At 46.2% G+C, this 15197-nt stretch overlaps 1 protein-coding gene across 6 annotated transcripts in view; it reads left to right on the top strand.

The window, feature by feature from the left end:
* Positions 1 to 9833, top strand: part of LOC139276257 (ribosomal protein S6 kinase alpha-3) — a 169985-nt gene extending 160152 nt beyond the window's left edge. For all 6 annotated transcript variants that reach the window (XM_070893979.1, XM_070893978.1, XM_070893977.1 and 3 more), the window contains 3 exons: positions 1152 to 1269; positions 6875 to 7015; positions 8231 to 9833. In XM_070893979.1, coding sequence (XP_070750080.1) covers positions 1152 to 1269; positions 6875 to 7015; positions 8231 to 8356 — 385 coding nt within the window. In that variant the 3' untranslated portion in view covers positions 8357 to 9833. The remainder of the gene's footprint in view (positions 1 to 1151; positions 1270 to 6874; positions 7016 to 8230) is intronic.
* The last annotated feature ends 5364 nt before the right edge of the window (positions 9834 to 15197 follow it).

The raw sequence follows: 15197 nt of genomic DNA, 5'->3' as shown, positions 1-15197 counted from the left end.
AGAATGATCCTGTAGACTGCAGGAAGATATCAATGGTCTAGTCAGGTGGGCAGAAAAGTGGCAAATGGAATTCAATCTGGAGAGGTATGAGGTAATGCATTTGGGGAGGGCTAACGAGGCAAGGGAATACACGATAAATAGGATCCTGAGAAATGTAGAGGAACAGAGGGTCCTTGCAGTGCATGTCCACAGATCCTTGAAGGTAGCGGGACAAAGGTGGTTAAGAAGGCATAAGGAATACTTTCCTTTATTAGCCAAGACATAGAAGCAGAGGTTATGCTAGAATTATATAAAACACTAGTTAGGACACAGCTAGAGTACTGCGTGCAATTCTGGTCCCCACATTACAGGAAAGATGTGATTGCATTAGAGAGAGTATAGAGGAGATTTACGAGGATGTTGCCAGGACTGGAAAATTTTAGCTACGAGGAAAGACTGAATAGGCTGAGGTTGTCTTTGGAACAGTGAGGCTGAAGGGAGACCTAATTGAGGTGTATAAAATTGAGAGGCTTAGATAGAGTGGATAGGAAGCACCCATTCCCTTAGAGGCCAATAACCAGAGGGCATAGATTTAAAGTAATTGGTAAAAGGATTAGAGGGGAGTTGAGAACTTTTTTCATGCAGAGGGTGGTGGGGGTTCGGAACTCACTACCTGAAAGGATGGAGAAGGCAGAAACCCTAATCACATTTAATAAGTACTTGGATATACACTTTAGGCGCCATAAACTAAAGTTACGGACCAAGAGCTGAAAAATGGGATTAGGCTGGATAGTTCTTTGTTGACCGACACAGACATGATAGACCGAATGGGCTCCTTCTGTGCCATAAATATCTGATCTTAGATGTGGCTATGACCATGTCATTCTAGCCACATTCACTAATTTTAATAGAAAAAACCTTGCACACACACGCACAATACAGATCATGTGTTTATTTACTTAAATTCATTGTGACCATATTTTATGACGGGTATTTTCTCATTTCCCCATCCCCTGCTCCCATCACACATCATGTTTCCAACAAAACCTGTTTACATATATCCTGTTTGTCTATCAATGTCATTAATCCTCTGACTTCCGATTGTCCATCGATGTCAGTATCTTGAATTCTGCATGTTTGGTTTAATGACCAGAAATTGAATTTTGTTTCAGTTACACCCCATTTGCTAATGGACCTGATGACACTCCAGAAGCAATATTGGCAAGAATAGGTAGTGGAAACTTCATCCTGACTGGGGGTTACTGGGATACAGTTTCTGATGCTGCTAAGGTAAATGCACAAGACAAATTGATTATTTTAACTATGAAGTTGTGTTTAACACTTGGTGGTTTGGGAAAAAGCTTGCATGCCTATCACTAGCACTTGAATTTGTACTGTATTCAAGAATGTAGCATAAACTCAGTATCAGATTCACTAATGTGGCAGAGGAGATAATTTGGAGGAGAATAAATGTGAATCCATAAAGGCAATTTTTTTAAATATAAAGTGTGGTACTTTGCTCGGAATGTTCCAGAACTGAATTTGACATTCTTGCTCCGTTCACTCAACTTTGACGCAGTGGAATACTTCCATTTTTATGGGTAAAATGGGTGGAATCGCACAATTCAATACCTCCTTTTTGCAACTACATAAAATCCCACAATCCAATGTAATAAATGGTGTGTGATTTCCCCCCGCCCCCACACACAGTAAGTCAGTGACATTACCAGAGTGGTGGGGGCAGAGTGACTTTGGATCCTGTGACTTAGAGGTTGATGCCGTATGGATGAATGAACTTGCATTTCTATAGTGCCTTTCTTAACCTCAGGACGTCACACAGCGCTTTGCAGCCAATGCACTACTTTTGAAGTGTGGTCACTATTGTAATGTGAGGAAATGCAATAGGTATTAACAGAAATGAGACAAATTACCAGAATATTTTTTGGTGTTGGTTGATAAATGTTGGCCAGAACAGTGCAAAAACACACTTTTCAAATAGTGCCATGGGATCCTTTGCACCCACCTGAGGGGGCAGGCGGGGCCTAGATTTAATGTCTCATCTGAAAGATGGCTTATCCCACAGTGTAGCGTTCCCTCAGTACTGCACTGAAGTATCGGCCTAGATTATGTGCTCAAGTCTCTAGTGCGGCTTGAACCCACAATCTTCTGACTTGGGCAAGTGTGCTACCACTGAGCTAAAGCTAACACTGTTCTGTTAAATATCTTGGTCTGATCTCATCTCCACCTTAATTGTACAGAATCACAGCTTTGTTTTTCAAACATTATTGGCAGCAGTGTACACGAAGTAGAAAATTATTTGGTGCATTTATACTTCCAAAAAAAAATTATCCAAATACTGTTTAAAAGGTATATTCTGTAAGGTCTAGTGAGCTTTCACTGTTTACAAATCTCCATTGATGCAGATCTGACTGAGGCATATTTTCTAGTCAGGCAGTCAGGTCTGTATCGTCTCAAACAGATCTTCACCATGTGGCCAATATTTGTCCCATATCCAGCATCACTAAACACATTTTCTGGTCATTATCACATTGCTGTTTGTTGAAGCTTGCTGTGCCCAAATTGGCTGCTGCATTTCCTACATTACAAAAGTGACTCCATCATCATCATCATCATAGGCAGTCCCTCGGGATCGAGAAAGACTTGCTTCCACTCTTAGCATGAGTTCTTAGGTGGCTGTACAGTCCAATACGAGAACCACATTTTCTGTCACAGGTGGACAGACAGTGGTTGAAGGGAAGGGGTGGGTAGGGAGCCTGGTTTGCCACACACTCCTTCCGCTGCCTGCGCTTGATTTCTCCATGCTCTCGGCGACGATACTCGAGGAGCTCAGCGCCCTCCCTAATGCACTTCCTCCACTTAGGGTGGTCTATGGCCAAGGACTCCCAGGTGTCAGTGGGGATGTTGCACTTTATCAGGGAGGCTTTGAGGGTGTCCTTGTAACGTTTCCACCTACCTGCCTTCGGCTCGTTTGCTGTGGACAAGTTCCGAGTAAAGCGCATGCTTTGGGATTCTCGTGTCTGTCGTGCAAAGTATGTGGCCTGCCCAGCGGAGCTGATCGAGTGTGGTCAGTGCTTCAATGCTGGGGATGTTGGCCTGGACGAGGACGCTAATGTTTGTGCGTCTGTCCTCCCAGGGGATTTGCAGGATCTTGTGGAGACTTGAGGTGTCTACTGTACATGGTCCATGTCTCTGAGCCATACAGGAGGGTGGGTATTACTACGGCCCTGTAGATCATAAGCTTGGTGACAGTTTTGAGGGACTGATCTTCAAACACACTTTTCCTCAGCCGGCCGAAGGCTGCACTGACGCACTGGAGGCAGTGTTGGATCTCATCATCAATGCCTGTTCTTGTTGATAGGAGGCTCCTGAGATAGGGGAAGTGGTCCACGTTGTCCAGGGCCACACTGTGGATCTTGATGTTTGGGGGGCAGTACTATGCGACGAGGACAGGCTGGTAAAGGACCTTTGTCTTATTTAATGTTTAGCGTAAGGCCCATGCTTTCATACGCCTTGGTAAATACATCGACTATGTCTTGGAGTTCAGCCTCTGTGTGAGCACAGATGCAGGCGTCGTCCGCGTACTGTAGCTCGACGACAGAGGTTGGAGTGATCTTGGACCTGGCCTGGAGATGGCAAAGTTTGAACTGCTTCCCACTGGTTCTGTAGTTTAGCTCCACTCCAGCCGGGAGCTTATCAACTGTGAGGTGGAGCATGGCAGCGAGGAAGATTGAGAAGAAGTTTGGAGCGCTGACGCAGCCCTGCTTGATCCCGGTCCGGACATGAATTGGGTCAGTGATGGATCCGTTGGTAAGGATCACGGCTTTCATGTTGTCGTGGAGCTGGCGGAGTATGGTGACGTACTTTTGGGGACATCCGAAACGGAGGAGGACGCTCCATAGACCCTCGCGATTGACGGTGTCAAAGGCCTTTGTAAGGTCGAAGAAGGCCATGTATAAGGGCTGGTGCTGCTCCCTGCATTTTTCCTGCAGCTGTCGCGCTGCAAAAATCATGTCCGTTGTGTCCCGGAGGGGACGAAATTCACACTGCGACTCCGGGAGGAGCTCCTCGGCCACGGGGAGAAGACGATTGAGGAGGACTCTAGCGACGACTTTCCCAGTGGTTGATAGGGAGATTCCTCTGTAGTTGCCGCAGTCGGTCTTGTCCCCTTTTTTAAAGATGGTCACGATCACTGCATCTCTAAGATCTCCCGGCATGCTCTCCTCCCTCCAGATGAGAGAGATGAGGTTGTGTATGCGAGCCAGTAGTGCCTCTCCGCCATACTTCAGTGCCTCAGCAAGGATTCCATCCGCTCCCATAGCCTTGTTGTTTTTTAGCTGTCTTATGGCCTTTTCTACCTCGTGCAGTGTTGAGGTCTCACTGAGGTGGTGGCGGGTAGCATGCTCCGTAATGGAGTCGAGAAGACTCGAGTCAAAGGCAGAGACTCGGTTGAGGAGATCTTCGAAGTGTTCCTTCCAGCGGGCCCTGACTGCTTCGTTGTCCTTGATGAGTGTTTCCCTGTTCTTGGCCAGGACTGGGGTGGGGCCTTGGGAGTTTGGTCTGTATGTGGCCTTGACTGTGGTGAAGAATCCTCGCACATCATGGCTGTCGGCCAGCTGCTGTATCTCCTGTGCTTTCTCCATCCACCACCTGTTCTTTAGGTCCCGGGTTTTTTGTTGGACCTTAACCTTTAGCCGTCTGTAATGCTGCTTTGCTGCTCCCGAGTTGGGTTGCTGTTTAAGGCTCTCAAATGTCCTGCGCTTGCAGTCTATTAGTTCTTGAATCTCCTGATCATTCTTATTAAACCAGTCCTAGTGTTTCCTGGTTGAGTGACCAAGTGTCTCCTTGCAGACACTGATTATGGAGGCCTGGAGGGCAGACCAAGCACTGTGGGCATTCTGCGTCTCGGGGTCATCAAGGCACGCCAGGTTAGCTGTGAGGCGCTGACTGTAAAGGGTTCTCTTAGCTGGTCCTTAAGTGCCCCGGCATTGATTTTTTTTTTTTGCGACACTGCTTCTGCTGCCCCCTTCGCTTTGGGGCTATGTTGATGACTGATCTGATTAGGCGGTGGTCCGTCTAGTAGTCGTCAGCTCCTGTCATGGCACGGGTGATGCCCACATCCTTGCGATCCCTGGCTCAGACGATGACATAGTCGAGCAGGTGCCAGTACTTGGAGCGAAGGTGTTGCCACGATGCCTTGTATTTGTTTCTCTGGCGGAACAAGGTGCTGGTGATGACAAGTTCATGCTCTAGACATTTTGCCACTGTAGGGTACCGCTGAAGTTGGCTTTCCCTACCCCCTCTCTGCCAATCACACCCCTCCCAGAGGTCTGTGTCCCTGCTGACCCTGGCGTTGAAGTCGCCGAGGAGGATCAATTTGTCGCCCGCGGGGACGCAGAGCAGGGATTTTTCGAGGTTGGAGTAAAAACCCTCTTTGGCCTCATCTGTTGCATCGAGTGTCGGGGCATAAGCACTGATGACTGTGGCGCACTGGTTCCGGGATAGGGTGAGTCGAAGCGACATGAGGCATTCGTTAGTCCCACAGGGGGAGTCTTTGAGGCGGTCGACCAGCTCGTTTTTGATGGTGTAGCCGACTCCGTGATGGTGGCGTTCTGCCTCTGGTTTCCCTTTCTAGAAGAAGGTGTAACCTCCACCTTGTTCCTTGAGCTGGCCTTCCCCTGCCCACCGGGTCTCGCTTAGGGCTGCAATGTCGATATCAAGGCATCTAAGTTCCCGGGCAATTATGGCGATGCGGCATTCTGGTCTGTCGCTGTTGAGGTTGTCCATGAAGGTCCTGACGTTCCAGGTCCCGAACTTCATGTTAAAGGAGTGGAAGATGCATGTGCATGATTTCTTTTAATGTGGGGTGATTGTTTCACGCCAGCTACCACACGAACTTAGCTGAGCGAGGTCTTGGTCCAGTAGCAAGGGGGTCCAGAATGACTGGAGACCAGGCACTGCTATATGGGCCTAATTGCATACGGCGAGGTGTTGGCCGCAGGCTCGGCGCTGGGTATCGTCCTTGGTTGTAGGTGGTCCAAGGTTTGTTTTGGGGCAGGCATTGGGGGGGCCAGCGGTGCACTGGGGCTCAGAAAAGGGGGGCAGGGGGGTGCTCAGCCATTGTACTCACCACGTACTGGAGAGGAGGCCAGGCCATCAGTGGGGAAGGAGAGGTCCGGGGAGGTGGAGGCCCGATAGCCAGGTCCAGCCACTCATTCGCCGCAGGAGGTCCAGGTCGCGTCGAGTCGTCCAGCCGCTGCAGGAGGTCCAGTCGGGAGGCCGAAGTCGCATAGAGTCGCCGCAGGAAGTCCAGCCAGGAGTCGCCGATGTGCGGTGTGGCGGTAGGCCTGAACTCTTGGGATTCGCGGGGTTGGGGTTAGGATGGGGATTTAAGTCTTTAAGACCCCCTCTTGGGGTCTATTAGGGCTGGGGCTTGGGGAAATTTAGATAGTGGGAGGGGGGACATTTGAGGGCTGCGGAGCTGTTTAGCTAGGGAGCTGCTACCCCGACGTCCATCACTACTTCACCCTAGCTAACTACTTCACCCTGAGCACCACAATCCTAAAGCGCATGACAGCCATTTGAAGTGAAAAGTGACTACACTTCAAACGGCTGTACTGTGCTTTAGGGTGTCCTGAGGTAGCGAAAGGTACTATGTAAAAGGCCTGTTCTTTTTTTTTTCTCGTGCTTGCCGTTGGTCGTGCCAGTATGCAGATGGAGGAATGGCAAAACTTGACGTCGATTCTTCCTATAATCTATTAGTTAGTCGTTTGAGGTTGGATTTATCTTTCGGTGTGGTAGTCATTGATGTGGCAAATATGTTCACTTGCCTATTAATGTTGCGAATATAGAATTAATGTTCCTTTTGATCTAACAGGATCTTGTATCAAAGATGCTTCATGTAGACCCACAGCAAAGACTGTCTACCGCCCAGGTGCTCCGACACCTCTGGATTGTTCAACGGGATAAACTGCCACAGTTACACCTGAACAGGCAGGATGCACCTCATCTAGTAAAGGTAAAAACTGCACTAGTGAATCGTCCGTCATATATTGAACTCTTGTATGAACCCCCCCTCCCCCCCATGTCATGCCTCTCCCTGTCCCTCCATCACCCCTTGCGCTGGGACTCTCCCTGTGCGAAGATGGTCTAGCGATAGTGCTACAGGGACCTCGCTTAGTCCACAAAATCATAGCTTTAATAGGTCAACCAGAACTGATTAGCTTTTCGTCCAAGGTGTGTGCAAGAAACCATCCCCTGCACATCTTGAACACACCATAAATCAACTGATTTGGCCTGTCAGAATGAATAGGAACAGAAAATGAGGCCAGAATTAGAGGATTGTAGATATCTGTATTGATTTATATAATTACAATATATTGAAAATGGATGATTGCTGTTTCATGCTAACCTAAATTAGAGCTGTGTTTTTTTTTTATTGTACCTGTGATGGGGATAGGACTAAACAAAATAAATATTTGATTACATATCAAAATAAATGCTAGTTGTCCCATAATTCAACTAATGTATGAAACCAAATTGATTTTGTGTGATTTAAAAATGAGTGTCTGTGCTGGTTGTTTAGCTGTCACCAACTCCCACTCTCTCTCTCTCTCTCTCTCTCTATAACTCTGAAATGGCTCCCATCAAAAATGGTCAATTTAAGTTAATTGTTAGGTTGAAATTGAAAGTATTTTGAAGTTGTACTGAAGTTGCTGCTTGTATCTGTCCTGGTCGTGGTGCAGCTTAGTACTGTACTAGGAGTGCAGTGCACCATCTACTTTTAAAATTGAGCATGTACTTTGCATTCTGTTATCTATTGCTTAAAACTCTAAGACAATATTGTGGAACATCTGCCAATTTTAGTATCTCTAACTAATTTTGGTGTACAGAAATTTGGTTCCATTTTTTAATTGAGGGGAGAGAGAAAAATGAATAATGTAATGACACTAACATTCACTATTTTAGTGACCCTGTTGGGGTTTATACTGTTACCACTTGTATCTGGGAAGGAAGAAATAACTTGCATTTAGACAAGTGCCTTTCCTGTCCTTGGGGTGTTCCAAAGCAACTAATGAATTTGTTTTGTAGTGTAGTCGCTGTTCTGTGTGGTAAACCCAACAGTTGATTTGCGTACAGCAAGCTCCCGCAAACATCTGAGTAGAAGTCTATGCAGCTATTGATGCGCATTTTGGCAAGCTGGTGTTTTGACTTTGTGCTCTGTTTTTCCTAGGGGGCTATGGCGGCTACTTACTCGGCACTGAACCGCACACCATTGCAGCCCGTTCTAGAGCCAGTCGCCTGCTCAAACCTGGCCCAGCGAAGGGGTGTGAAGAAACTTACCTCAACTGCTCTTTAAAGTGACCTCTGCTGAAAATGGATTCACAGCAGCCTTAGACATTAACATGTATCTCAGAACAGAGAGCAAACTATCCCAGTTATCTTTATATGCTGCTTTTTGGCTTCTGCTAGTCCTGCTTTGAACAATTGGATACCAGAATATTGGGAATTTAAAGCAGAACCATACTTGGGAACAAAGGTTATTTGGGTAAAAGCGTAGAAACTTGGCATTACAATGAACACTGTATTACTTGTATTTGTAAATTCGCAATAGGAAAAGCACTCTGAAACATACTGAATTTCTACTGGGAATGTGTAAGTCTACCAGGAATGTTTTTGTTGTAATTAAAGATCTTTAAGTTCAGCACTTGAGTTAACGTATACCCAATACGTGTTATCACTGTAAGCCTTGTGCCATTTTGAATGTCATGACCTTTACGTAGGCAGTGACTCTCATTTTCTCCCCAGCGTAGTCCTTCACTAGTCTGTTTGCATCAATGGTTATTTTCATACTTATCTGATCAGTATCCCCCGGTTGAAAGTTCTGTTACGTAGCAGAGGGACACTTTATTCTCTTGCCTGCATCTTGAGTCAATTACTAAACAACTATCAAATGTGCTACTGTAATCTATAGATCCTTGAGAAGGCAGCCTACCGACTATAGCATGTATTTGTGAGAGAGCGAATGTTTATAAAGTAATCTTTCATTACATATATCTTAGCATGATATGGTGAGGGTGATGGTCGTATTTTTGCCACTCACTGGCATTGAACAAAAAATATTGAATTTCTCAAATGGATTCACATCGGCATTTGAGTCGCAGTGACGAGAAATAGAAATCAATTGAAGTTCTTTCACTGTGTATCCATTGCATTTTTAACTTTTCCATCCTTATAAAATAATAGTTTCTAAATATTGCAGCCTTTAATGGATTCCTGATAATTGATGGGATGAGATTGCAATAGATTCAAATAATGCACATTAAGTGTTGTCATCCAGTTATCATAGTTCGAAGAGAAGGTGTAAAGATGAGGGATGTAATTATTTTGAAATTCAAAATCTACTCGGTGAGTTTTTAAAATGAAGCCGTATCACAGATGTAATATTTTTCTACACTTCTATAAAATCAAACTTTATACTGGACTCCACAGCATGGCACAGCACTGAAGTGGATGTACAAGGATTTTTTTTTTTATACTGTCTTTACCAAAGTGTGAATTTGGTAGCAGTCTGAAGTCGGGTTCAGCAGATGTTTGCTGGGCGATGCTGCCATTTAACTGGATTGATTAGAATAGTCAATACTGAAAGAGATTGACTTAATTGTGCCTCATTCTGGTACGGAACCAGAATGTTTTCATTTGAATTTTAATGTTACCCTGGCCCATTCTAGGCGTAACTAGGAGTGAAATCAAATCTATCATTACTTGTGTTACTGCTTATGGGCTGGCAATTTTTTGTAATCATGAGAAAAAACTGAAATTTATACAAAATAAAATGTCAAACTTATGAAATTGTGCAGTTACTTTACTTGCAACCTGTGAGCTTTGCTTTTTACTGACTAATCAGTAAGTGCCAATTTGTGGAATTGTTTCAATCTACTTGGAAGGAAAATATAGCTCAGACCTTAGTACATTTCAGTCATTCTATGTAATCTTACAGCACAGGAGGAGGCCGTTTGGCCCATCGTGCCTGTGCTAGCTCTTCGAAAGAGCTATCCAACAACAACAATTTGTATTAAGTAGCGCCTTTAACGTAATAAAACGTCCCAAGGCACTTCACAAGAGAGTTAACTTTAAAAAAAAATTGACACCAAGTCATAAGGAGATGTTGAGGCAGTTGACCAAAAGCTTGGTCGAAGAGATAGGTTTTAACAATGCCAACAACAACTTGTATTTATATAGTGCCTTTAACATAGTGAAAGGTCCCAAGGCGCTTCACAGGAGTATTATAGGATAAAAATGTTATGCTGAGCCGCATTAGTAGAAATTCGTGCAAGTGACCAAAAGCTTGGTCAAAGAGGTATGTTTTAAGGAGCGTCTTGAAGGAGGAAAGAGAGGCAGAGCCAATTATCCCATTCCCCCTGCTCTTCCCCATAGCCCCGCTATTGTTTTCCTTTTCAAGTACATTGTCCGATTGCCTTTAGAAAGTTACTATTGGATCTGCTTCTACCACCCTTTCAGACAGTGTATTGCAGATCATCATGTCTTGTATATGAAAATAAATTCTCCTCCTCTCTTTTTCCCCCCCCCCCCCTCCCCCAGTTCTTTGGCCAATAAATTACCTTAGATCCGTGTCCTCTGGAAACCTACCCACCTGCCGGTGGAAATAGATTCTACAAATTTAAACAACAATTAGAGTAATAAAACATTTGTTTCTTTCAAAGATAGGTTATTTGTGCCCCATGAGTTTGACCAAATAGCTATTGCTTCTCTCCTTTGATGGCATCACTTTTGGTCCTCCTTGATCTATATTATTGGCATCACTCTCCTGACTTCAAATGAAACTCCTATTATCTCCTTCATTGCTAAAGCTGCCTCCAAAACTTTGAGCCAAACACCTCTTTCTTCCTTAACAATTCTTGCCTCTAAAGCCCAGGTCTGGCCAAGGAGGTGTCTGTCCACTCCAGACGAGCACATAATCCAGGCTGACACTCCAATGCAGTACTGAGAGCCCAACCTTATCAGCCCAAGCCTGAATGTCATCCAGGTCTTGCTGCCTGTGGTCACGGACTGCTTCATTATCTGAGGGTTGGCGAATGGGACTGAACACTGCAATCATCAGTGAACATCCCCACTTCTGACTTTATAATGGAGGGAAGGTCATTGATGAAGCAGCTGAAGATGGTTGGGCCTTGGACACTGCTCTGACGAACTCTTGCAGTGATGTCCTGGAGCTGAGATGATTGACGTCCAACAACCACAACCATCTTCCTTTGTGCGAGGTATGACTCCGGCCAGTGGAGAGTTTTCCCCGATTCCCATTGACTTCAATTTTACCAGTGCTCCCTAATGCCACACTCGGTCAAATGCTGCCTTGATGTCAAGGGTGGTCACTCTCGCCTCACCTCTGGAATTCAGCTCTTTGGTCCATATTTGGACCACGGCTGTAATGAAGTCTGGAGCAGAGTTGTCCTGGCGGACCCAAACTGAGCATCGGTGAACAGGTTATTGGTGAGTAAGTGCTGCTTGATAGCACTGTCGACTACATCGTCTGTCACTTTGAGAGTAGACTGATGGGGCGATAATTGGCCTGATTGGATTTGTCCTGCTTTTTGTGGACAGGAAATACCAGGGTAGTTTTCCACACTGGCAGGTAGATGCAAGAGTTATAGCTACTGGAACAGCTTGGCTTGAGGTGTGCCTAATGCTGGAGCGCAAGTCTTCAGCATGACAGCCGGGATATTGTCAGGGCACATAGCATTTGCAGTATCCAGTCCGCTCAGCCGGTTTTTTATCACCTGAAGTGAATCGAATTGGCTGAAGACTGGCTTCTCTGATTATACAAGATTCACTAAGGAAGATAGGAATAACCATCTGAAAATGCTAGAGGACTGAGGGTCGAGCGAGAAGGGGGAGCTGAGGGAAATCCTTACTAGTCAGGAAATGGTGTTGGGGAAATTGATGGGATTGAAGGCCGATAAATCCCCAAGGCCTGATAGTCTGCATCCGAGAGTACTTAAGGAAGTGGCCCATGAAATAGTAGATGCATTGGTGGTCATTTTCCAACATTCCATGGACTCTGGATCAGTTCCTATGGATTGGAGGGTAGCTAATGTAACCCCACTTTTTAAAAAAGGAGGGAGAGAGAAAACAGAATTATAGACCGGTTAGTCTGACATTGGTAGTGGGGAAAATGTTGGAATCAATTATTAAAGATGTAATAGCAGAGCATTTGGAAAGCAGTGACAAGATTGGTTCAACTCCATGGATTTATGAAAGGGAAATCATGTTTGACAAATCTTCTAGATTTTTTTGAGGATGTAATTAGTAGAGTGGATAAGGGAGAACTAGTGGATGTGGTGTATTTGGACTTTCAAAAGGCTTTTGACAAGGTCCCACACAAGAGATTAGTGTGCAAAATTAAGGCACTTGGTATTGGGGGTAATGTATTGACCATGGATAGAGAACAGGTTGGTAGACAGGAAGCAAAGAGTGGAAATAAACGGGTCCTTTTCAGAATGGTAGGCAGTGACTAGTGCAAGGTTCAGTGCTGGGACCCCAGCTATTTACAATGTACATTAATGATTTAGACAAAGGAATTGAATGTTTGCAGATGACACTAAGCTGGGTGGCAGTGTGAGCTGTGAGGAGGATGCTAAGAGGCTGCAGGGTGACTTGGACAGGTTAGGTGAGTGGGCAAATGCATGGCAGATGCAGTATAATGTGGATAAATGAGGTTATCCATTTTGGTGGCAAAAACAAGAAGGCAGAATATTATCTGAATGGTAAGATTAGTAAAAGGGGAGGTGCAACGAGACCTGGATGTCATGGTACATCAGTCATTGAAAGTAGGCATGCAGGTACAGCAGGCAGTAAAGAAAGCAAATGGCATGTTGGCTTTCATAGCGAGAGGATTTGAGTATAGGAGCAGGGAGGTCTTACTGCAGTTGTACAGGGCCTTGGTGAGACCACACCTTGAGTATTGTCTAGTTTTGGTCATCTAATCTGAGGAAGGACATTCTTGCTATTGAGGGAGTGCAGCGAAGGTTCACCAGACTGATTCCTGGGATGGCAGGACTGACGTATGAAGAAAGATTGGATCGACTAGGCTTATATTCACTGGAATTTAGTAAGAATGGGCCCAAGTTTTAGCCTCAGTTGCTCCTGATTTTTTGGTGCAACTGGTGTAGAACGGAGTATCTTAGAAATTCAAATTCTCGGCATTTAGTTTGCTCCAGTTCTAGTCAATTAGAACAGTTTCACTTTGGAACAGAATTTTTATTTCAAAAGGGGTTTGTCCGGCCACTTATGCCTGTTTTCAAAGTTTCAGCAGTGAAAACTTACTCCAAACTAACTTAGAATGGAGTAAGTGAATATTTTTGTACGCTCGAAAAAACCTAGTCTGCACTTTAGAAAATCAGGCGTAGGTTACAAATCAGGCGTAGGGAATGGGGGTTAGGTTTAAAGGGAAGTTTACAAACATTAAACACTTCAGTTTTACAAATAAAGAGCCATCATCAATAATAAATGATAAAAACATCAATAAATCAACCAATAAATAAAAAAATTAATAAATAAATAAAAATTTTATATCAATAAATAAAACATTTTCTACTTACCGACTGCAGCACCGGGAGCCCTCCAACAGCAACAGCACCAGTGCCCCCCCACTGGCAGTGTGTCTGTCAGTGTCTCTATCTCTCTCTCACTCTCTGTCTGTCAGTGTCTGTGTTTCTGACAGCGAGGGAAGGGAGGAGAAGGGGAAGGGGGGAGGAGGAGGGGAAAGGGGGAGGAGGAGAAGGAGTAAGGGAGGAGGAGAAGGAGTAAGGGAGGAGGAGAAGGAGTAAGGGAGAAGGGGACGGAGTAAGGGGAAGGAGGGGGAGAGGGAGAAGGGGAGGAAGGGAAGGGGGAGCAGGGGAAAGGGAGGGGAGAAGGGGAGAAGGGGGAGGAGGGGAAGGGGGGAGGTGGGGGAGGAGGAGAAAGAGGGGGGGAGGGGGGAGGAAAAGGGGAAAGAGGGAGGAGAAGGGGGGGAAAGGAGAAGTGGGGGGGAAGGAGAAGGGGGAGGGAGGCGGAACGAGCCGGGCTGGGCCCAAGACTTCGGGCAGGGCCCGTCCCCAGCACCAAATTTACAGGTAGGTGGCTTTGGGTCGGGTCAGGGGGAGCGCGGGTCCGGTCTGGTCCGGTGGGGGAGCGGGAGTCGGTGTCGGGGTCCGGTCCGGGGGTGGGGGGGGTTGGGGATGCGGGAGTCGAGTCGGGTCGGGGGGAAGCGGGAGTCGAGTCGGGTCGGGAGGAAGCAGGAGCTGGGTGTGGGAGGCAGCCTTATGCACGCAGCCCCAGTGAGGCCATTCGGCCAGGGCTAGGGGCTGCGTGCTTTGGGCCCTTCCCACACAGTTTTGGGTGCCTGGAGCTACTGCACATGCGCGTCCACTGTAGCGCGCATGTGCAGAGGTCCCGGCACTGTTTTCAGCGCAGGGACCTGGCTCCGCCCCCTACAGCTCGTGCTGCGCCGCGCCGAGGGCCAGAGGACCAGCAGGGAGCTGGAGAATCTAAGTTTTTTTTAGGCGCACTTTGTGGCGCAATAAACGGGCGTCCAGGTCGGGGCTGCGCCGTTCTAGGCAAGGTCCGAAACTTGGGCCCAATAAGAGGGGATCTCAGAAGCATATAAAATTCTGACAGGATTGGGCAGGTTAGATGCAGGAAAAATGTTCCCGATGTTGGGGAAGTCCAGAACCAGGGGTCACAGTCTAAGGATAAGGGGTAAGCCATCTAGGACCAAGATGAGGAGAAACTTTTTCACCCAGAGAATTGTGAACCTGTGGAATTCTCTACCACAAAGTTGTTGAGTCCAGTTTGTTGGATATATTCAAAAGGGAGTTAGATGTGGCCCTTACGGCTAAAGGGATCAGGGGATATGGAGAGAAGGCAGGAGTGGGGTACTGAAGTTGCATGATCAGCCATGATCATATTGAATGGTGGTGCAGGCTCGAAGGGACGAATGGCCTGCTCCTGCACCTATTTTCTGTGTTTCTACATAGGATATATGTAACAGATCAGAAACAGGCCATTCAACCCAACCAGTCAATGCCGGCGTTTATGCTCCATTCGAGCCTCCTCCCTTCTTAGCTCCGTAAAATTTTCCTGCAGGACCTCGCCTCTTCCTAGCTCTGTCGGTATCAATATGGACCACGACCTCTGGCTGT

This window comes from Pristiophorus japonicus, chromosome 11, assembly GCF_044704955.1.
Source record: "Pristiophorus japonicus isolate sPriJap1 chromosome 11, sPriJap1.hap1, whole genome shotgun sequence".
Lineage (NCBI taxonomy): Eukaryota > Metazoa > Chordata > Chondrichthyes > Pristiophoridae > Pristiophorus > Pristiophorus japonicus.
This window is presented reverse-complemented; position numbering and strand designations above follow the sequence as displayed.